Source organism: Salmo trutta, unplaced genomic scaffold, assembly GCF_901001165.1.
Source record: "Salmo trutta unplaced genomic scaffold, fSalTru1.1, whole genome shotgun sequence".
NCBI classification, from domain to species: domain Eukaryota; kingdom Metazoa; phylum Chordata; class Actinopteri; order Salmoniformes; family Salmonidae; genus Salmo; species Salmo trutta.
Genome location: NW_021823043.1, coordinates 1,769,766 through 1,793,121, shown reverse-complemented (window position 1 = coordinate 1,793,121; position 23,356 = coordinate 1,769,766). Strand labels below are relative to the sequence as shown.

The following is a 23,356-nucleotide window of genomic DNA, read 5'->3' as shown; positions in this document are numbered from 1 at the left end:
AATAGATCACGTTACGGTGCTCTGCTTCTCGATTGGCTGTTTCATAGGCACGTCAACCGCTAACCACCAACCACGAGAGGGCATGCATTGACTTCTCTCTAACACTAGAGGGCAGCATTTTATGTGACATCATCCTCCCTGTGTGAATCATTAGATTTCATTGTGGAACAGCTACAGTATTTCATTGAATTTAAATAGGAGAAAAATCATTCCGCACGACTCATTTGTATTACTTATGTTTGGCACAAATGTTTATTTCACCAATTAGAGTATGAACTAATGATTTGATGAAATCTAGATGGAGTGTGCATCCGATTGTAATCTACAACATTCCAGCATCATGGAGAGCGGCACAGCCACATACAGCCCACCACCGAAAGTAGCTAATGGCTTAGCTATAACATTATTATTTTTGTTGTTAACCCAATCACAAGAGGAGGATTGTTCAATTGATAAAATACAATATCAACATGTGATGCAAATGAAATATGTATGATTTAGAGATCATTGATCATCCCATTGAGAATTGATTTATCTCTACTATGGATTCTTCCATGCAGAGTCTCATTCAACAACATGCAGTGTGAAATGTCATGAAGGTGTACAAATGTCAAATGAGCTCAGTGGTTTTTGCCTGTCTCTTATCTTGATACAACATGGTTGGGAGGAACATTGTTTTCTATGATTTCAACAAAGGTAATTGGACAAGGTCCATTCAGGCCTCACAATGGGGTGCCCACGAATTCTCTCAAACCTCAATGTAAAACCACTGTCTGGATGTGTCCCAAATGGAGCCTGTTCCTGTGCCTGTTCCTGTGTCTGTTAATGTGTCTGTTCCTGTGTCTGTGTCTGTTCCTGTGCCTGTTCCTGTGCCTGTTCCTGTGCCTGTTCCTGTGTCTGTGCCTGTGTCTGTTCCTGTGTCTGTGCCTGTTCCTGTTCCTGTGTCTGTTCCTGTTCCTGTGTCTTTTCCTGTGCCTGTTCCTGTGTCTTTTCCTGTGCCTGTTCCTGTGCCTGTTCCTGTGTCTGTTCCTTTGTCTGTTCCTGTGTCTGTTCCTGTGTCTGTGCCTGTTCCTGTGCCTGTTCCTGTGTCTGTTCCTGTGTCTGTTCCTGTGTCTGTTCCTTTGTCTGTTCCTGTGCCTGTTCCTGTGTCTGTTCCTGTGTCTGTTCCTGTGCCTGTTCCTATGTCTGTGCCTGTGTCTGTTCCTGTGTCTGTTCCTGTGTCTGTGTCTGTTCCTTTGTCTGTTCCTGTGTCTGTTCCTGTGTCTGTTCCTGTGTCTGTTCCTTTGTCTGTTCCTGTGTCTGTGCCTGTTCCTGTGCCTGTTCCTGTGTCTGTTCCTGTTCCTGTGTCTGTTCCTGTGTCTGTGTCTGTTCCTGTGTCTGTTCCTGTGTCTGTTCCTGTGTCTGTTCCTGTGCCTGTGCCGGTTCCTGTGCCCGCTCTAAAGGGCCACAGGGTTCTCGATGTGTTTATTGGATTTCCACCCTATTACATGACACAAACAGTACGCCTGCTTCACCAGTAGTGGGCATAGACCAGTTGAATAAATGACTCTCTGGTACAGCGTGTAATAACATGGGAGAGCACAGTAACAACCCACAGAGGCACAGTGCTGCTGGAAGAGCACAGTAACAACCCACAGAGGCACAGTGCTGCTGGAAGAGCACAGTAACAACCCACAGAGGCACAGTGCTGCTGGAGGAGCACAGTAACAACCCACAGAGGCACAGTGCTGCTGGAGGAGCACAGAAACAACCCACAGAGGTACAGTGCTGCTGGAAGAGCACAGTAACAACCCACAGAGGCACAGTGCTGCTGGAGGAGCACAGTAACAACCCACAGAGGCACAGTGATGCTGGAAGAGCACAGTAACAACCCACAGAGGCACAGTGCTGCTGGAGTAGCACAGTAACAACCCACAGAGGCACAGTGCTGCTGGAGGAGTACAGTAGCAACCCACAGAGGCACAGTGCTGCTGGAAGAGCACAGTAACAACCCACAGAGGCACAGTGCTGCTGGAGAAGCACAGTAACAACCCACAGAGGTACAGTGCTGCTGGAGGAGCACAGTAACAACCCACAGAGGCACAGTGCTGCTGGAAGAGCACAGTAACAACCCACAGAGGTACAGTTCTGCTGGAGGAGCACAGTAACAACCCACAGAGGCACAGTGCTGCTGGATACTCCTGTTGATCCTAGCTGCCAAAATTAAACACAATTACATTTTTGTATTTGTGTATGTATGGATGTTTTATAGCAAAACCCCTTCCCCTTTGTTCCATTCAAACAGTAATAACAGTTTCAATAGAGATCATCAAAAACATACAGCAGAAGCAAACCCATTATTATGTCATATGTCATTATTATGTCATATGTCATTATTGTTCTATCATCCATAGAAGAAAAGCATTCTCTGATTATACACTGTATTCAGATTCCTGTCACAGTGCTCTGAACTGACTCAATAGTAAACGTTGTTGAAATGATGTTCCTTTCTATGAAGGGCAGCAGATAATTCCATATATTAGTGGCGCAATCCAATTCAAGTTGCCCTTCCCTCTTAACCATGACAGGTCCCCATAGCAACCAGGTCTTGCACCGTGCTCCTTGGAACCGTATAGGTAAGGTTAATGATAGGGGTAAACAAGACACAGAGTGAGATGGTCAGATGTTTGGAACCGATAGATGATTCACACAGAGACTGAGGATATAGAGAATCCCATGAGGTCATATAGAAGTCAATTACACTCATGTGGATTTACTGTATGACTCCAGATTCATTTTAAAGTCTATCGTACACAGTGCATGTAACGCCCTGGCCATAGAGAGGGGTTTTTGTTCTTTATTTTGGTTAGGCCAGGGTGTTACATTGGGTGGGCATTCTATGTTCTGTTTCTATGTTTTTGTATTTCTTTGTTTTGGGCCGTGTGTGGCTCCCAATCAGGCACAGCTGAAGTTCGTTGTTGTTGATTGGGAGTCACACATAAGTGCATGTTTTTCCGTTGGGGTTTTGTGGGTAATTGTTTCTGTCATTGTGTTTCACCTGACAGGACTGTTTGGCTGTCAGTTTCTTATTTTGTAGTTGTATAGTGTTCCGTTTAATAATTAAATATGATGAACACTAACTCCGCTGCGTTTTGGTCCACTCTCTCTCATGACAGCCGTTACAGTGCACGATGCTTCGCAACCTAAAGATGAATCACACCGAGTGGGGATATTGGGAATCCCAAGGGATCATAGAAGACAAAATTGCAGTTATTGCTATGTGGTGTTACAGCGTCACTCCAGAATCATTTCAAAGTGGCTAGTGTAGCTCAGATCTACTGTATACTGTAGCTAGATACAGCTTTACTGCACCACTCCAGAATCATTTCAAAGTGTCTAGTGTAGCTCAGATCTACTGTATACTGTAGCTAGATACAACTATACTGCACCACTCCAGAATCATTTCAAAGTGTCTAGTGTAGCTCAGATCTACTGTATACTGTAGCTAGTGTCGTGTCTTTGGCTATGCCGGATTAAGTGATATGACATGCTAATTTATAAAATTATTTCTCTGTAATTAATATTACCTGATTAAGCTAATCATGTAAATGTAATTAACTAGAAAGTCGGGGCACCACAGAAGAACGTGTATAGAGCTGTTATCTTCTGAATAAACTCTTAAAATACTTAGCAATATTTTACATCGATAGCAGTCAATATTAACCCTTATCTTATTTTCAGTCTCATCATGAAAGTTGTCAATTCTTGGTTATCTTCACGAACCCTGGCTAACAAGTTGAATCAGCAATACAAAATTGGGTTTAATTATTTATTTACTAAATACCTAACTAATCACACAGAATTACAAATACACAGAATACATATGATGTCATACAGAAAACGTCCCGGTGGACGGAACCTGGTTACACAAAGGAAAGGGGGTTGGGCTTGAATGAAAGGGCTGGAAGACTTAGGAACAAACAAACAGCAGCTATGCTATCGTAAATACATTATCTTATGCATTCTAAATTACCGCCCATTTGGAAAAGGAAAATGCAATAAATATTTACTCTGAGCTGCGCTTCGGTAGGTTGGTCGTAGATGCTGGCCGGGTTGGCCACAGATCTTCCTGTAGTGGAAGAATGTCAATGGTGGCAAATTGGATACGTGGTGGTATCTTCGTCTGGTTGTTAGACTGGATCCGTCGTCCGTCCTTTCCTAGCCCACGTTAGCAGCGGCTAACTCAACGGCTAGGAAGTATCACTTCTGTAGTGAATAAGCTCAAAGTTCATACCAGTTCATACCATAGCTCACGCCGAGGTTGGCTTAGTTCTGTCCTTGATATGTGTCTGTCCTTCTAACGTAGAGGCTGCAGACCTCACGTACTGGAACACCGTGAATGTCTTTTCGTCAAAGACTTATATAGTGGAGAGGAGGGAAGGAGGTGTTTCATCGTTTATAACCCCTGTCTCTTCACAGGGTTGGCCACTGATCGAGCAGGGCACATTCCTTATGAAAACCCAATTCTCTCATTTGGAAGCTAAAATTACATTTAATCTCCTAACAAACAATTTCAATATCAAACATTTCAATTGCATAACAATTCCATGTGACTCTGATAACTAGAGGGTGTATACTTTCTCAGGTACAGTTTATGTCGTCCTGTCATCAATCATAATGTCTCAGATAACAATGAACTGACATACATACTCATTACGTTATCAAGCATATTTCCAACTGGTTTTATTATCAAAAGATGGTTCCTTTTCCCCATTTGTTTGATGTTCCCAGACTCTCTATATTTAACACAGGCTATTCAAGTCCTTCAGTAGGGTCAGAGAGAGAGGGGAAGGGAGAAAGGTATTTATGGGGGGGTCATAAACCTTACCCACAGGCCAACGTCATGACACTAGATACAGCTTTACTGCACCACTCCAGAATCATTTCAAAGTGGCTAGTGTAGCTCAGATCTACTGTATACTGTAGCTAGATACAGCTTTACTGCACCACTCCAGAATCATTTCAAAGTGTCTAGTGTAGCTCAGATCTACTGTATACTGTAGCTAGATACAGCTTTACTGCACCACTCCAGAATCATTTCAAAGTGGCTAGTGTAGCTCAGATCTACTGTATACTGTAGCTAGATACAGCTTTACTGCACCACTCCAGAATCATTTAAAGTATATAGCAGTGTAGCTAAGAGCCATTGGGAAACAAAAACTATATTTATATATTTTAGGCATAGAGTACATGCTGTGTAAAAGTTGATATCTGAAGACAGAAGATGCAGCAATGGAAACGTAATAAACACTGGATGAATAATCTAAAAGGGTCTATTTCTGACTTGCTTTACGACAGCAAGCTTTAGAGCATCACTAATGTATGGACATTACGTCTGTATGTATGTTGCCCTGATCATATTGCTCTCTGTCACTGAGCATGATGGGTGGCATGGATAGGTGGCATGATGGGTGGCATTACTGGTGGCATGAATGATCGGCTATGAAAAGCCAACTGACATTTACTCCTGAGGTGCTGACCTGTTGAACCCTCGACAACCACTGTGATTATTATTATTTGACCCTGCTGGTCATCTATGAACGTTTGAACATCTTGGCCATGTTCTGTTATAATCTCCACCCGGCACAGCCAGAAGAGGACTGGCCTCCCCTCAGAGCCTGGTTTTTCTCTAGGTTTCTTCCTAGGTTCCAGCCTTTTTAGGGAGTTTTTCCAAGCCACCGTGCTTCTACATCTGCATTGCTTGCTGTTTGGGATTTTAGGCTGGGTTTCTGTACAGCACTATGTGACATCGGCTGATGTAAAAAGAGCTTTATAAATAAATACATTTCATTGATTGATGGACGGTTGGCATGGACAGGTGGCATGGACGGTTGGCATGGACAGGTGGCATGGACAGGTGGCATGACAGGTGGCATTACGGGTGGCATGACCGGTGGCATGTGTGGGTAGCATGGACAGGTGGCATGGATGGGTGGCATGGACAGGTGGCATGGATGGAATGGACTGGTGGCATGGATGGGTAGCATGGCAGGTGGCATGGACGGGTGGCATGGGTGGGTGGCATGGACAGGTGGCATGGACGGGTGGCATGGATGGGTGGCATGAACTGCATAATAGATATGCAGTTGTATAGTTGGAAAATACTATTATGTGGTACTTAACAGCACCATAAACAGTGTCGGTGTGTCCTCACACTGAAGGAAAACAGCCTTTTATTCTAGCATGATGTGGGTGCATCCCAAATGGCACCCTATTCCCTATATAGTGCACTACTTTTGACCAGGGCCCATAGGGTCTAAAGTAGTGCACTATGTAGGGAATGGGGTGCCATTTGGGAGACAGTCATGGTGTGGAAAGGTTGTGGATAATGAATAACAGCACGCAGCACACTGTAACACTCAGAAGCGAAGGCTCTGCAAGCTGCTAGACACAAATCTCAGCTTCAATATTCAATACATCCTTTCAGATATGTGCCTTCCTGCTGATAAGTACTGTACAAATTACCTTTTCTTCACGATTGTCACAAAGGCACTAGGTGAAACAGGACTCAGAGAAGTGCTCTCACGGAGGCCAGAGTAACGGTATAAACACATCATTTCACAATATGACATTTACCACAGTCTGAATCTCTAGAAATTCCCTTTATCCAAGAATATGCCCTGACCAGTCAATACAGTTGTTGACTTGATGCTTTTAAGTAAACGTGGTCCGTATTGATACATGGATGCTGAGGGGGAAATGCACACCAATGTTCTTTTACATTAAATTGTAAAGGATACAAGTCCTTATACCTGACTTTTATCAATCATATTCAACATGGATTACATTTGAAAGAGTCTTGTTTAGGGGTGGATGTTGTCACGTCCTGGCCAGTATATAAGGTTAATTGTTATTGTAGTTTGGTCAGGACGTGGCAGAGGGTATTTGTTTTATGTGGTTCAGGGTGGTGTGTTTGTTTAAAGGGTGTTTGATGTAGTATTTCCGGGGTTTTGGTTTATAGTCTATGTTTATGTATTTCTATGTGTAGTCTAGTGAGTGTATGTCTATGTTAGGTTAATTGGGGTTGGGACTCTCAGTTGAAGGCAGGTGTTGTCTATCTGCCTTTGATTGAGAGTCCCATATAGTAGGGTGTGTTTGTGTTTGGATTTGGTGGGTGATTGTTCTGTGTTGAGCCTATGCTAGCCAGACTGTTTGTAGTTGTTCGTTCTTTTTCTGTTTTGTTATTTTGTATGTTCATTTTTTGAAGTTAATAAATTCTCAAGATGAGCATACACGTACCTGCTGCGTTTTGGTCCTCCTTCACCGACGACAACCGTGACAGATGTAGTCTGTTCCTGTCACGTCCTGGCCAGTATAAGGGTTAATTGTTATTGTAGTTTGGTCAGGACGTGGCAGAGGGTATTTGTTTTATGTAGTTCAGGGTGGTGTGTTTGTTAAAAGGGTGTTTGATTTAGTATTTCTGGGTTTTTGGTTTATGGTCTATGTTTGTGTTTCTATGGTTGATTAATTGGGGTTGGGACTCTCAATTGAAGGCAGGTGTTTTCTCTTTGCCTTTGATTGAGAGTCCCATATATTGGGGTGTGTTTGTGTTTGTCATTTGTGGGAGATTGTTCTGTGTGCAAGCCTTATGCTTTGCCAGACTGTTTTGTCGATCATTATTTCTGTTTGTTATTTTGGTGTTCATTTTTGTATTCGTTAAAACGTCGAGATGAGCATACACATACCTGCTGCGTTTTGGTCCTCCATTACCGACGACACCCGTGACAGAATCTCCCACCAACTAAGGACCAAGCAGCAGAGGAAAGGAGAGTTCGAGTTGGACTGGCGGGAGAGATGGACCTGGGAGGAAGTTCTGGACGGGGCTGGACCTTGGCACCAGGCTGGGGAGTACCGTCGCCCACGGGAGGAAATTGAGGCAGCCAAGGCAGAGAGGCGAAGGTACGAGGCCTTGGACGCGCTGAGGGAGAAGCACGAGAGGCACCCCCAAGAAATGTTTTGGGGGGGCCCACGGGTAGTTTGGCTAGGCCTAGGAAGAGCCGGAAGCCAGCTACCCGTGGTTATATGGAGGAGCGTATGAGGTGGAGAGCGCCATGTTTCGCTGAGGAGCGCACTATCTCACCCATATGCACGCACAGTCCGGTGCGCGTTATTCCAGCCCCTCGCAGGTGCCGTGCTAGAGCGGGCATCCAGCCTGGTAGGAGGATGCCTGCGCATCTGGTCGCCGGTACGCCTCCGAGGACCAGGCTACCCAACTCCCGCTCTACGCACGGCTACCATCAGGCCCCTGCACAGCCCAGTCTGCCCTGTACGAGCACCCCGCTTGTACAGGGCTACTAGTTCCATCCAGCCAAGGCGGGTTGTGCAGGAGGTAAGATCAAGACCGACTGTGTGCCTCCATAGCCCTGGGTTTCCAGCGCCTGTCTCTCGTGCAGACCCGGAAGTGCGTCAACCCAGTCCGACTCGTCCTGTTCCCGCTCCCCGCACTAGCCTGGAGGTGCGTGTTCACAATCTGGTACGCCCAGTACCAGCACCACGCACCAGGCTTCAAGTGCGTAAACCCAGCCTCGCCAGTCAACAGTCACCAGAGCTGCCCGCCAGTCAACAGTCACCAGAGCTGCCCGCCAGTCAACAGTCACCAGAGCTGCCCGCCAGTCAACAGTCACCAGAGCTGCCCGCCAGTCAACAGTCGCCAGAGCTGCCCGCCAGCCAACAGTCGCCAGAGCTGCCCGCCAGCCAACAGTCGCCAGAGCTGCCCGCCAGCCAACAGTCGCCAGAGCTGCCCGCCAGCCAACAGTCGCCAGAGCTGCCCGCCAGCCAACAGTCGCCAGAGCTGCCCGCCAGTCAACCGTCGCCAGAGCTGCCGGCCAGTCAACCGTCGTCAGAGCTGCCCGCCAGTCAACAGTCGCCAGAGAGGCCAGACTGGCCCGAACTGCCGGAGTGGCCAGACTGGCCCGAACTGCCGGAGTGGCCAGACTGCCCCGAGCTGCCGGACTGCCCAGACTGCCCCGAGCTGCCGGACTGCCCAGACTGGCCCGAGCTGCCGGAGTGGCCAGACTGCCCCGAGCTGCCGGACTGCCCAGACTGCCCCGAGCTGCCGGACTGCCCAGACTGTCCCGAGCTGCCAGACTGCCCCGAGCTGCCAGACTGCCCCGAGCTGCCAGACTGGCCAGACTGCCCCGAACTACCAGAGTGGCCCGACTGCCTGGAACGGCCAGAACCGGAGCCACCTCCTGATATAGGTGGGTTGGGGAGGGGGGGTGTAGCACAGTGCCGCCGTTGACGGCAGCCACCCTCCCTTCCCTCCCTTTTAGTAGAGGGGAAATTTGTTTTGTTGTTTGGGGTTGTGGTTTATTTTTATTTTAAGGTGCTTCCGGGGTTAGCACCTTTAAGGGGGGGGGGGTACTGTCACGTCCTGGCCAGTATAAGGGTTAATTGTTATTGTAGTTTGGTCAGGACGTGGCAGAGGGTATTTGTTTTATGTAGTTCAGGGTGGTGTGTTTGTTAAAAGGGTGTTTGATTTAGTATTTCCGGGTTTTTGGTTTATGGTCTGTTTGTGTTTCTATGGTTGATTAATTGGGGTTGGGACTCTCAATTGAATTGAAGGCAGGTGTTTTCTCTTTGCCTTTGATTGAGAGTCCCATATATTGGGGTGTGTTTGTCATTTGTGGGAGATTGTTCTGTGTGTAAGCCTTATGCTTTGCCAGACTGTTTTGTCGATCGTTATTTCTGTTTGTTATTTTGGTGTTCATTTTTGTATTCATTAAAACGTCGAGATGAGCATACACATACCTGCTGCGTTTTGGTCCTCCATTACCGACGACAAGCGTGACAGTTCCTTTTGTATTTTGTGGAAGAAAGGCTTTTCATTAGGCCCATGTGGCTGATGGTGACAAAGTACAGGTCTATGTCTCCAATTAATATTGACAAGAAATGGAAATGAGGGACATTGAAGGAAATGAATGTGCACTTACGTGTGAAGCCAGGAGAGGTGTTCATATTGAACACGTAGACTAGATGTGCGTTACACTCTGGGAATGCGCACTGCGCACCTACCTATACAGCACATTCTGATTTCATTGGTGCATCCAGAGCCATATTTAAACAGGCCTACAGCTCTGGTGCACCTGTCGTTGCAGGCCATCTTTTCTCAGACGCTGATGGCCCGTACAAAATGTCTCAGTCAGACGATGCTTGCAGGGCTACCCAACCACATAGCGCCCGGCGGCCAAACTGACGTTTCTTGAAGGTATGTAGCGATCAATGGAGCAGCAAATTAAATTCAGGTTGAGTCGTCAGGCAAATACGACGCTACTACCAGCTAAAGCACTTGTTGCTGCTGCGCAGAGCTACTGCGCATCATAGGCGAGAGATAGGGGCCGATTTGCAAATAGGAAAGTATTGGACCTAATTTTCTGAACATAATTAACAATGAGAAAACAAATAGTAACCAAAAAAATATTGTAAGGGACAATGAGTTTACAACTCAATTATAGTGGCAATGGCAGTTCAGAGCGGGAGGACGCGGGAGGAACTGATGAAACAGGTGAACACGACTTTGCGCTTCTAAAAGCTGGAGTTTTGGGATTGATTTTTGTCTTAGCCACATGTGGGAATTTGTGCCTTCTACGTGCGCTTTGGAGGAAGCGCAAGATGAATACAAGGACCCACCTGTTCCTTCTGCACCTGTGCTTCGCGGACCTAGTGGTCGCTTTCTTCCAAGTCCTACCGCAGCTCTGCATGGAGGTTACGCACCGGTTCCGCGGCTCAGACTTCGTCTGTAGGTCGGTGAAATATCTTCAGGTGGTTGGGATGTTCGCCTCCACATACATGATAGTGGCCATGACCATAGATCGGTACCATGCGGTCTGCAAACCCATGGTGTCGTTCTTGAAGGGTTCCTTTAAGAGGTACGTCGCCATAGGCGCAGCGTGGCTGATCTCTCTGGCTTTCAGCACTCCGCAACTCTTCATCTTCTCTCTCCAAGAACTAGAGGACAACCTGTATGATTGTTGGGCGACATTTATTGAACCTTGGGGTTCTAAGATATACATCAGCTGGATTACTTTATCAGTGTTTGTTCTCCCGGTTATCATCTTGCTGTACTGCCAGATTAAAATATGCACGGGGATATACTTTAACATGAAGAGAAAGGCGCTCCAGGCTTCCACGAGCGACGGGCGCACGGGCACCAAAGGGGTCTCGAGCGCGATGTTGAAGACTGTCAAAATGACATTCGTCATCATTATGGTCTACTCGATATGCTGGAGCCCCTTCTTTGTGGTCCAGTTGTGGTCTGCATGGAGTCCCAGTACAGCGCCCACAAATGGTAAATTAGATTTTATTTGTGTATCTGCTTGTCATTTTACTACATTGTTAGGAGCTAGTAACATAAGCATTTCGCTGCACCTGCTATAACATCTGCTAAACTGTGTACACAACCAATACACTTTGGGATTAGAAATCAATGTGGTTTACTGTTTACTGTGGTTTACTGTCAATCGTTTATACCCTTGTGCCACCACAGGTATCTAGTTTAATAACAATGATTGGACTCCAGTTCCATTGATTTGCATGACCTTTCCCATTCTTTCTGTGGAAACCTGTAGTGCTATTTTTAGCATGCCATATCCTCTGTCTCTCTCTCTCTCTCTCTCAGGTCCACTGTTTGTCATCATCATGCTGCTTGCCAGTCTGAACAGCTGTACCAACCCCTGGATCTATCTTTACTACAGCTAGGAGACACTATGTTGGACTAGCTCTGGTCCAGGGTGCTACGTTCAGCTTCACAGGGCTCAGCATCAGCAAGCCACACATAACACCATGGACCAGAGCTATTGATGGACCATATGGGCAATATGGAAAGTCCCCCTAGTCCACTGCTTCACCCTGTACTGTATATAGCATTTCTTTGATGTCATTGAAGACCCATGGTTTAGACACATGTAAATATCCTCGTTGATTCAACATCAAGATTGGTATGTCAAGCCGACCATTTTAGCTCTCAGCAGTAAGCAAATTGAATGTATATTCTTTCAAGCTAATATTGTATAAGAGGTGCAGGAACTGGAGCAGTAGAACATTTGAGGTGGCGGTAGTCAGTTCGGGTGAGCTCCTGCCCAAATCAATCACTGATTATCTAGCAGGAAAACTATTGTGAGGAAGGATATGGGCATCAGGGAACAACGGATGGTTGCTTTGTGAGTATAATGTACATTTATTATGACTATCTGGTCCATATATTTATTGATGTGTTTGAGCTTTGACATATCTTTACATAGATATCTGTATTTTCTCCGTTTTGTGTAATGCAACAATAAAACACGTCTGTACATGATTTGAATAATTCCCTGAACAAGTCTGAATGTATCTATCTACTAATACTCACATTGTTTTTTTAAAACCCTGGTGCAAAACTCTGTTCAGGAGGAGAGTAAATGTTTCCTGTAGCTGGGGTCATGTGGTTGTGCTGATTGTTTTTCATGTTTAACATTACTGTACTGTTGTGTTGATTGTTTTCATGTTTAACATTACTGTACTATTGTGCTGATTGTTTTTCATGTTTAACATTACTGTACTGTTGTGCTGATTGTTTTTCATGTTTAACATTACTGTACTGTTGTGTTGATTGTTTTCATGTTTAACATTACTGTACTGTTGTGCTGATTGTTTTTCATGTTTAACATTACTGTACTATTGTGCTGATTGTTTTTCATGTTTAACATTACTGTACTATTGTGCTGATTGTTTTTCATGTTTAACATTACTGTACTATTGTGCTGATTGTTTTTCATGTTTAACATTACTGTACTGTTGTGCTGATTGCTGCTGCCTTCTCGGCCAGGCCTCCCTTGCTCTGTGTCTCAATTGGCTTTTCCTGGTTAAATAAAGGTAAAATAAAAAGTTCCGTATGGAAGTGAAATAATTCAGTGTTTTCTGGGAAAGCAACACTATCAAAGTAATAACTCCAATGACTTACATATGCTTGGGCTCTCTCCCGTCTAGCTTCAAACAAAATGGCACCGCGGGGTAAACATTTCAAAGAAATTAAGACCATTGTTGCATTCAACAATAGTCCTATGGTTTTCTTTTGAAAATACTTTTCCAATAGCAGACTCTCAGAGCTGATTTCCTTCCAGCCAAGTGATTATGACACATGCAGGCAGGGTTGGGGAGTAACTGATTACATGTAATCTGATAACCATCAGTTACGTTACCAGCAAAAATATTGTAATCAGATTACAGATGCTGTTAAAATACTAGATGTCTTCCATTACATAAAATACTTATGTCTTCCATTACTTTTAAATTGCGTGATAAAATACATTATGACACCTTTCTGTTTTCTCAATGACATTCAATTGTAAAAAGACATTAAAGTTTGTTCCACCTGAGCAAGTCTGACCACAAGTCAGAGATCACTATGATGACACATCAAATGATGACCACCAATCAGAGACCACTATGATGACACACCAAATGATGACCACCAATCAGAGACCACTATGATAACACACATTTGATGGATCCATTTTGTCTTCTTCTAATGCCTCGTAAAGGGAATGTAATCAGATTACATTACTGAGTTTGGTCAATCCAAAGTTGCATTACTGATTACAATTTTGGACAGACAACTAGTAACTCTAACGGATTACATTCAGAAAGTAAGCTACCCAACCCTGCATGCATGTTATTGACAATGTGGTAACACTTTATATTAAGGTCCCTTAATAAACAATATATAAACAGTTTACTTATCACTTATTCATCATTATTCCTACATTCGTAAATGTCATTAAGCAATCTCTAAATAGTCATTTACGCATTTATAAATGTTATTTTAAATGATTTATTAATGATTTATGAGATCATTCATAAATTGTTTAATCATAGTATGTTAACAATTTGTAAATTATTAATAATATACAACTAATGTACTTATTTGTCAACATAAGTTATTGTCAACATAAGATTATTGATAATGTATTTGTTAATGGTTGATTAATGGTTTGACTCAGCATGTATTTACATATTTATAAATTTATTTATATACAGTATGTCATGAATGGTATATTTATTAATTGTTAATGAGTACATTTATAAATGTGAGAACAGTTACTTACTAATATCTCAGTTGATGATTAATTTAGATCCTTATAAACCATTTACTAATTATTAATAAACTGTAATATAATAAATGTTGTGAATCCAATAGGTTGCTTTAGCATTACCTAGCCTAGCATGCTGATGAAAAAAAGCAGTTTAATGAAAAACGAGCAGTATTTAAATCTTCTCGGTTTTGTGGCTTGGATAATGGGATAATTCGGAGTACAAGCAACACCTTCTATTCACGGATTGACATACGTGTTTCAAGCCATATCCCTCATCCGTCACTGCGGTGAAAGCATATTGGAATAGGACAGTTTTGACTTGAAGGCAGACTGAACTTCAAGCTGAGTCTTGGCTAACTAAACACAGTAACATACTGTACCAGTCTAAAGTCTGGACATACCTATTCATTCTTTATTGTTACTATTTTCTACATTGGAGAATAATAGTGAAGACATCAAAACTATGAAATAACACATATGGAATCATATAGTAACCCAAAAAGTGTTAAACAAATCAAAATATAATTTATACTTGAGATTCTTCAAAGTAGCCACCCTTTCCCTTGATGACAGTTTTGCACACTCTTGGCATTCTCTCAACCAGCTTCATGAGGTAGTCTTTTGACTGCTACTGTATATAAATACATTGATAAATATGTATATAAATGGTGAGTCAAACCATTAATCAAACATTAACAAATGCCTTATAACTAATCGTATGAGTTGACAATAACTCCTTTATAACAATGTTGTTATGATTGCTCCTGGCTGGGGTTTGCTTCATTGTCACTTAATGTGAATTTCAGACTGCCTGAATAACAGACCATGAAATAACAAAAACACAAGACGATCTATTCTCTTCACAAATGTTTATCCATCTTGCAAACATTCAGACAAAAGAACAAAGGACTTGATTGCAAATTGCCTGTGAGGAAGGGAAATGCCTTTCATGTTCACTTTGAAAGCTATTATCATACTTAAGCAAGTGTGTGGTATATGGCCAATATACCATGGCTAAGGGCTGTATACAGACACTCTGTTTTGCGTTGCGCTTCAGAACAGCCCTTAGCCGTGGTATATTGGCCATACCCCCTCATGCCAATATAGTATATGTAGTATGGCTTGTCCAACAGGTTTCATAACCACTACCTGCATTCACATAATTACTGTACTTTGTCTTTAAGGGGGCAGTCTGCGTTTCCTACATCCATTTTTGGACTTTGAAATTAATTATATCTACCCATAGATTCTTGAAGAATATTACTTATAAATGCCCCATGAGTTTAGTTTAACTGTCGTACCCTATCAGAACCCAATCGAAAAGCTTGTTTTACTCCAATATTTGTAAACAATGCAATTGTAAACAGTGTATAGCCTCATGGTTAAAAATATAGTTATCCCTTAGCTTTTTCCCAAAACAGTGGTGGGGTGCCGCTTTGCTATAGTTTGACCTGCAGATTTTTAAAGACCAACTGTTCCAAAGACATGAGTCCTACATGGAACTGTATGTGCTGTACTGTTGGGTTTATTCTACAGGTTACAGTTAGATTACCCTGCCTGTCATTCCCCTGCCTTTATATAATTAACTGAAGAACATGTTGTTCATTTACTTGATGAACAAGCCTTAATTAGCATTGATGGACACCTACTCATCATTCAATACAAAATCAATTAAGAGACTTCTCTCCCAGCCAATCAGCCCCAATTATAGATGATTTGTAATGAACAATGGTGGGAACACCTGTCAGTAACCACAGGTTTGTTTACTTGGCTCATCTTGTACTGCAAACAAACACTCAATTTGGACTCCTCATTGGCTTTTATGGATCAGAGTGGTTACTGTGGGGTTTTTGTGTCTCTATGGCAATTGTAGACTAAGCTATATTAGTATGTCTTGGGAGTGGTTATGTCCACTCGTCCCTGTTGACACTGTAGTGGTTTTAAGTGTGCTTGTGAGCGAGCAAGAGCGAAAGAGAGAGAGAGATACTGTAGTGGTCCTCAGACCCTTCTTTAGTCCCTCTGAGAGAGAGAGAGAGAGAGAGAGAGAGAGAGAGAGATACTGTAGTGATCCTCAGACCCTTCATTAGTCCCTCTGAGAGAGAGAGAGAGAGAGAGAGAGAGAGAGAGAGAGAGAGAGACTGTAGTGGTCCTCAGACCTTTCTTTAGTCCCTCTGAGAGAGAGAGAGAGAGAGAGAGAGAGAGAGAGAGAGAGAGAGATACTGTAGTGGTCCTCAGACCTTTCTTTAGTCCCTCTGAGAGAGAGAGAGAGAGAGAGAGAGAGAGAGAGAGAGAGAGAGAGAGAGAGATACTGTAGTGGTCCTCAGACCCTTCTTTAGTTGGATTGGTTCAACAGTGCAGAAGTGAACCTCCCCGACATTTTTCTCGTCAGGACCAGAAAGAGAGAAACGATACACGTGGAACAGCGCCATGACTCAGTTGAACCAATAATGATTGTGTAAATACTCCCAGGAAACACGTTTCTTCTTTCTGGAGTCATTTTTCTCAAATGAAAAGCAGAAACGACTGACCTGTTCTGACAATACCATGCATAATGCATGTTAATACTTTAGACTCAAGGTGATTAGTAGCTTGCCTTCAATTACTAGAAGTATACTCTATCTTTGAATGGACATAACACAGGGAATGGATGTTTCATTTAGCATTAGCCTTTCACAAACAACAATAATAATACCATCAAAAGAATCTTATTACTCTGAAATTAAATTAGACTCTAAGTACAGAACAAACAATGGCCCCATGAAGTCTGTTTGTTTAGAGTCTTGCTAAACACCTCATTCATTCATATGAGTCGTTCAGGCAAGTGCAGTCAGGGCGGGCGTTCCAAATGGGCCCTAGTAGTGTATTATACAGGGTGCCCTTTGGGAAGCAGACAGGGCCTCGGTTCCTAGGGATGGAAAGCGTTTCTCTCAGGGGATGGCTGCAGAAAGATGCAGGGGTGAATCCTAACATGTTGACGTAGTCATGCAGTGATATCAACGGGAAACGAAGTGAACATTTGGCATCTAATGATAGCCTTCAGAAAGGTCAGTTATGATGAATGCATCAGCATATAATTATCATTGAAGAAAATGGACTGTCCACACTGTGGCAGTAGCACTAGTGGTTCTGGGGGGGGGCAGGGGGGGGCAATTCCCTGTGACAACAATTTTGGACCCCCTTGTGGCCCCCCTAAATGTGGAGTATGAAATAATTTTTACATAACTAATTTTTGCTATCGTTCTTTTTTTACATCCGTTATTAGACAGTGGCAACGCGGAACACTAATGATTATGAACATGGTCTTTTGCCTGCTAATGCCTGCAATGCAGTGAAGACAACGATATGACAACAATAACGTCTAATGTAACTGGCCCCTCTAACAGTACAACTGGCCCCAGCTTGGCCCCCCCAGTTGAAATGGTCTAGAACCGCCACTGGGCAGTAGCACCTAACAACCACTTACCTTTTGTTATGACTACGGGTACAATTAAAGTAAGTGCTTTTCTAAGGCAAAAGTCAGTGCTTAGATGTTCAGCTCAACCATAACTGGAGATATTCCTGTATCCACACAAACTCTGTGAATAGGCTGCTGCTCCAGAAACCTGGATCAAGGAGTTAGCCAGTTAACTGTCCAAAACTGCCTGAAATAACTTCATAGTTCTGAAGTTTCCAATAAAAACTATATTTACAATAAAAACAAGCAATAAAAAAATTGCTTTCTTAATCAACCAGAACATCAATAGTTAAATGTGGCTGCTAATCAAAGTTAGCTGGCTAAGTTAATAATCCTGCTTCCTGAAATACCCCACTGGGTTGGTGCAGTGCAGACATAAAGCCTGCCCCATGGCAGTTTGAATCCTAGATCCTATGCAGAATGCAAACAGGATTAGACTATCACTTGGCAACAGACAGAGCTGCAGTCAGATGACTAGGAGAGAGCCTAAAGGCAGAAGAGTGAGGAGCAAACTCAGATCGCCATTTTGAGGGCCATGTTCTAATGTAATATAAAGTTCATTAGACGTGTTGCGAGCACAAAGGTACTGCATTGAAACACACAAGCACAGCAATTAACATCTGTAATTGAATAAATATTGTTTTCCTATGACCGACATGATTGGGTGTTGTGTGTGTCCTTGTATTTGAGCTGCTGCTACATTCTATAGGACAGACACAGAACAAGGGTGTGGGCCAATCATCTAGAGCCAAAGACACGACCTACAGGCCTATCTTTACATGATCAAAGTCAACCTATATGATTTGAAATGGTCAGTGAAGTCCCCCAGCTTCTTCATTACTGCTCAAAAGGTCTTCTCGGATATCAATACAATTGCTGTGAAGTTCACTTTGTAGCATTGCAGACTAGTAATCAATCAGTCATCTCAGTATACATGCTGTTCTCTTTACCTGAGATCAATAAACTGGGAAAGTGACAATGTCGTAAGTTTGTCTTCAGAGTGGCTCTGTGAGGCGAGTGACGTTTCTCTTATAGATCTCAGGTCAAAATAACAGCATGTAGTCTACACTGGGACTAGACCTTCCTTCATCTCACAATAGTCTCCAAGCAGCCCTTTTATCAATGCTGTTGTGCTTTATGTAGCTGCTATTTCTCTCTCTACTATTGCTCCTATGGAATTCTAGTGGTTGCTCACATTATGTTTCATTACAAGTGATGAGAATTGAAACGGTCAGTTCTGGTTCGAGGTTACGCCACGTTCATAACAACTGTGAACTCGGAATAAAACGAGCTCCGACTGGGAAAAGTAGTTTTGAACGGTCGTTCAACTCGGAATTCCAAGTCGGGAACTCGGGCCTCTGATGCCCGGGAACTCCATCAAATATAAGGTCAAATCATGTCAGCGATCTACAGGTGGGAAGGTCGGAGCTCCAGAACGAAGCCTGAGTTCCCAAGTTGGAATTCCGAGTTGAATGACCGTTCAAATCTATTTTTTCCTGTCGGAGCTGGAATTCCCCCCAGTCCCCCCCCCCCCCCCAGCTGCATAAAGCTCCGTCATGAAGATCACTGACGTCATGATTTGACCTCGTCCCCCCCCCTCGTCCCCCCGAGTTCCCAGTTGTCTTGAAAGCACCATCAGTTTCATCATGACACGTGTGATGTCATTGCCAGTGCATTGATAAAAGGGTAGCTTGTAATGTAAGCCATTTCCAACAAGAAAGAGGACCGCAGTATTGTATTTTCATTGATGAGAAATCAGTTGACCATTTAATTACATTGTGGAAAGTAGAGGACGCCCAACCAATGGGAGTCAAGGAGCAACCAAACAGTTACATCATCAAAAAGGTGCAAAGCTTGTTTAACATTCAAATATATTATATTATTTAAGTAAGTATTAAAAGCTTGACGTTTCGGCCTTCAATGGCCTTCACCAGAACCGATTTATTCACCAGAACCTGGTTATTCACCAGAACCTGTTTATTCACCAGAACCGATTTATTCACCAGAACCGATTTATTCACCAGAACCGATTTATTTATCAGAACCTGTTTATTTATCAGAACCTGTTTATTCATCAGAACCTGTTTATTCACCAGAACCGGTTTATTCACCAGAACCGATTTCTTCATCAGAACCTGTTTATTCATCAGAACCGGTTTATTTATCAGAACCGGTTTATTCACCAGAACCTGTTTATTCACCAGAACCGATTTATTCATCAGAACCTGTTTATTCATCAGAACCGGTTTATTTATCAGAACCGGTTTATTCATCAGAACCGGTTTATTGATCAGAACCTGTTTATTCACCAGAACCGGTTTATTTATCAGAACCGGTTTATTCATCAGAACCGGTTTATTGATCAGAACCTGTTTATTCACCAGAACCTGTTTATTTATCAGAACCGGTTTATTCATCAGAACCGGTTTATTGATCAGAACCTGTTTATTTATCAGAACCTGTTTATTCATCAGAACCGGTTTATTCATCAGAACCTGTTTATTCATCAGAACCTGTTTATTTATCAGAACCTGTTTATTTATCAGAACCTGTTTATTTATCAGAACCTGTTTATTGATCAGAACCTGTTTATTCATCAGAACCTGTTTATTTATCAGAACCTGTTTATTGATCAGAACCGGTTTATTGATCAGAACCTGTTTATTTATCAGAACCTGTTTATTCATCAGAACCTGTTCTGATGAAGGCCATTGATGAAGTCCGAAACATCAAGCTTTTAATAGTTGCTTGAATAAAATATATTTTGAATAGTGATCAAGCATTGCACCTTTTCCTATTCAACCATTTATTTAGAACCTAGAAGATACACCTAAAACGGTGTAATCGTCTCAATTACTCAGATATAAAACATTACTGAAAAACACATGCCTTTTAATACATTAATAACAAGCACAGTAAGGATCTGTATGACCGCACAGTAGATTTGATATGATACACAAATACTATATCATTGAATAAAACAAGCAGCCATCTGTAGCACAAGAACAGGGAATATCACTTCCCTTAAAACGCACCTATTTACACCACTAATACTGACAATCTATGTCAGTCAGTGATGTCTAAACAGGAAACAGTAGTGCAGAGCACCAGGGCCTATCCTAAAGACACAGTGCCACCTAGCGGAGACAAATGGAAGGACAGGGAGCCCCTTCCTAGAACGCTCTTTGAGAAGGGCCTCACTACAAGTAAGTAATATAACTCTTGTGAAACATGTAAACAGATAATAAATAAGTACAAGTCATTGAGACTGTAATAACCCTGTAATAACTAGACAAAATCCATCTCATTAGAAAGACGGTTGTTAATGGAAACAAAGCACTACGGTTAAGACATCAGAGCAACGCAGAAGTAATATAGTCCTCTAGTAATTTCTGCTTTTCTTTCAAAACAATGTTGCTCTTCTTCAGATGTGCCATCTGGCTCTCAAGCCATTGTATTTTAGCCATAGTGCTTTCCTCTCTCCTATCCAGCTCCATGATCTTGGTGTGGAGGCTGGCTATCTTCCTCCACAGCTGTTCCTTGTCCGTGTCCTGTTTGGAGTAGGAGTGCTCGTACACAGAGATGTGATCCCCCTCCCCGGGGCCCTCCTCCCGGTCTCCCACCCACTCCTCCCTCCGCAGCTCCACAGGGAAGATCCTAAACGTCTGACCGAGGGCCACATGGAGGGCGTCCACCGTGGCTTCACATTCAGAGAAATGGCCAACAGGGACGACGGATTCACAGCAGAGCACAGTCACAGTGGAGTCCAGTGTATCCAGCTGCTGCAGTGTCTGTGTCTCACCAGACAGGTTCAAGCATGAGGCTGTCAGTATCCCACCACTGTCTCCAGATAGTTCTCTGTTCACCTCACACACTGCAGCCTGGGTCTCTGAGAGCATCACCTCTCCCAGGACCATTTCACTAGGAGTAGAGGCCTCTGTGTCTGAAACAAACGGTCTTTCATATAACAGTGTAGTGACCGTAGATTCACTGGCATCCTCAGGGTTAGGGACAGGAGTGACACTCACCACGACTGGTTCCACTCTGACTGTCCTTTTCAGAATCAGAGGTGTATTCTTGCCAGGAGGGGAGGGGGAGCGGATGAGTTCAATGTTGGCGTCGCATATCCTGGTTTTGGGCTTGGTGGTGTTCTTACTGGTGGAAACTGCTTTATCTTCATCCTGAGGGGAAAGAGTGATGGTAAAACACAAACACAAATCATGCTATCATAATATAGCCATGTATATTATTTTTATTTGGGGGATTTGTGTGTATTATTTAGTATTATTAGGTGTACTGCATTGTTGGATCTAGAAATTAAAGCGTTTCGCTGCAAAATATGTTGTACGACCAATACAATTTGATGTTGCACTTTAACAAATTCCAGGGATGGTTCAATTCAAAATCAAGGCAGTTAATTCAGGTAAACTTAAATAATAATTCAAAATGTGAAAAAACAGCATCTATTTTCAATAACTTCTCAATAAACTGAGGAGTAGAAGTTATTTATTTCAAAACTTTTTTCCATTGTTTAATTTTAATTTAAAATAAATTCCTGAAAATATCCTAACACAATGCTTTGTACACTGCAATGACGATCAGTGTAAAAAGCATGATCAAACTAATGTGAAACTCTAATATCAGTCCCTATTCTGGAAATGTGCATTAAGACTTCTGCTAATTGTGTTGGGTGTCATAGAAGGGTGTCTGTCTACTTACATGGTGTGTGTGAGGGAAGATGGTGGGGAAGGCTGTGTGTTTCAGGTACCGGATCCCCCATCGCAGGTCAAAGCAGTCCTCAGTGAAATGTTCACTACACAGGTACTGGTGTCTGCTGGGGGTCCACTCCTCTCGCTTCATGTTGTCTACCCATATCTGCAGCCTGACCTCATCTTGCAAGGGGAACCTGTGTGAGGAGACAATATGAACATGTTGTTAAGACAGCTACATTTGTTGACATGCCCTAGTTCGATTTGTCAGCCCCATCCAAATTCTCAACATTACATACAAAGCATTGCTTCTGTAACGTTACTAGTGTTTCAGCCTAGACTGAAGCCCAAGAAACACAATAACAACAAATGCAACACCAGTCATTCATTCAATTGTTATACACAATGTAAAGAAAGGAGGCTTTGTGTTTTTCTATGACAGCTAACTATTTGTTCTGAGGGCACTGCTGGATACACAACGCTAGCCAGCAGCCAATATGAGCATGCTAGTTAAGCTAGCTAGGAGTAGGACTGGATCTGCACATATAGAAACGTAATGGGAAAATAATAGATACCGTACGGGTAAAAGCTTATTCTCTTGTTTTCTTTAGAGGGTGTTCCTCCACGATTTTTGCAACGTTTTACAGCACAGTAACGGGGCATATTTCACCTGAAAACACATTAAACCTCTGTAGGCGGAAGTCTTTCTGTCTTCCTCTACTGTATGGCTGCGGCAGAGAAGAGAGTTGCTGCGGCACGTAAGTTGTTGCTCAGTGTCCAAATTACACTGCCCTCTAGCGCTTGGCGGTGGAACTGTATCTTTCCCACCAACCAGAGCCATTCTGCATTTAGATGTTCATTATGTCTCTCAAACAGTGGAGGCTGCTGAGGGGAGGACGGCTCATAATAATGTCTAGAATGGAGTGAGCCATCCTCCCCTCAGCAGCCTCAACTGCTCTCAAACATCAGTTTATTGTTCTGTAACAAACACCTAAACAGCATGCTGACTTTGTGTGTCAAAAAATGTAGGTTATCCCTACCATGGAAGACTCAGGATTCAAACCCATGCCATAACAATTGTCTCA

General features: G+C 43.1%; 2 protein-coding genes across 4 annotated transcripts; one reads left to right on the top strand and one right to left on the bottom strand.

Annotated features, from left to right (window-relative positions):
* Positions 1 to 10,264: 10,264 nt before the first annotated feature.
* LOC115188448 (arg8-vasotocin receptor-like) lies at positions 10,265 to 12,904 on the top strand. Its single transcript, XM_029747314.1, has 2 exons — positions 10,265 to 11,326; positions 11,657 to 12,904. The coding sequence occupies exons 1-2, from the start codon at positions 10,471 to 10,473 to the stop codon at positions 11,734 to 11,736; spliced, it is 936 nt and encodes a 311-aa protein (XP_029603174.1). The 5' UTR covers positions 10,265 to 10,470; the 3' UTR covers positions 11,737 to 12,904.
* A 6,396-nt stretch (positions 12,905 to 19,300) lies between these two features.
* LOC115188368 (THAP domain-containing protein 5-like) lies at positions 19,301 to 23,043 on the bottom strand. 3 transcript variants are annotated; one of them, XM_029747138.1, is made up of 3 exons: positions 22,847 to 23,043; positions 22,282 to 22,468; positions 19,301 to 21,743 (listed from the first exon to the last, which is right to left on the bottom strand). In XM_029747138.1, the coding sequence occupies exons 2-3, from the start codon at positions 22,420 to 22,422 to the stop codon at positions 20,916 to 20,918; spliced, it is 969 nt and encodes a 322-aa protein (XP_029602998.1). In that variant the 5' UTR covers positions 22,423 to 22,468; positions 22,847 to 23,043; the 3' UTR covers positions 19,301 to 20,915. The 3 variants fall into 3 exon arrangements, with proteins under 3 accessions (XP_029602998.1, XP_029602999.1, XP_029602997.1); XM_029747139.1 differs by having other exon boundaries at positions 22,942 to 23,041; XM_029747137.1 differs by having other exon boundaries at positions 22,852 to 23,040.
* Between the last annotated feature and the right edge of the window lie 313 nt (positions 23,044 to 23,356).

What these genes read in the sequence shown, in the direction of transcription:
- LOC115188448 (XM_029747314.1), top strand. Translation starts at nt 10,471, where the DNA reads ATGAGTTTACAACTCAATTATAGTGGCAATGGCAGTTCAGAGCGGGAG. An exon ending in CAGTACAGCGCCCACAAATG is followed by an intron (nt 11,327 to 11,656) that starts GTAAATTAGATT and finishes TCTCTCTCTCAG; the next exon opens with GTCCACTGTTTGTCATCATC.
- LOC115188368 (XM_029747137.1), bottom strand. Translation starts at nt 22,934, where the DNA reads ATGCCCCGTTACTGTGCTGTAAAACGTTGCAAAAATCGTGGAGGAACA. An exon ending in AAGAGAATAAGCTTTTACCC is followed by an intron (nt 22,469 to 22,851) that starts GTACGGTATCTA and finishes CTCCTCACACAG; the next exon opens with GTTCCCCTTGCAAGATGAGG. An exon ending in TCTTCCCTCACACACACCAT is followed by an intron (nt 21,744 to 22,281) that starts GTAAGTAGACAG and finishes CTTTCCCCTCAG; the next exon opens with GATGAAGATAAAGCAGTTTC.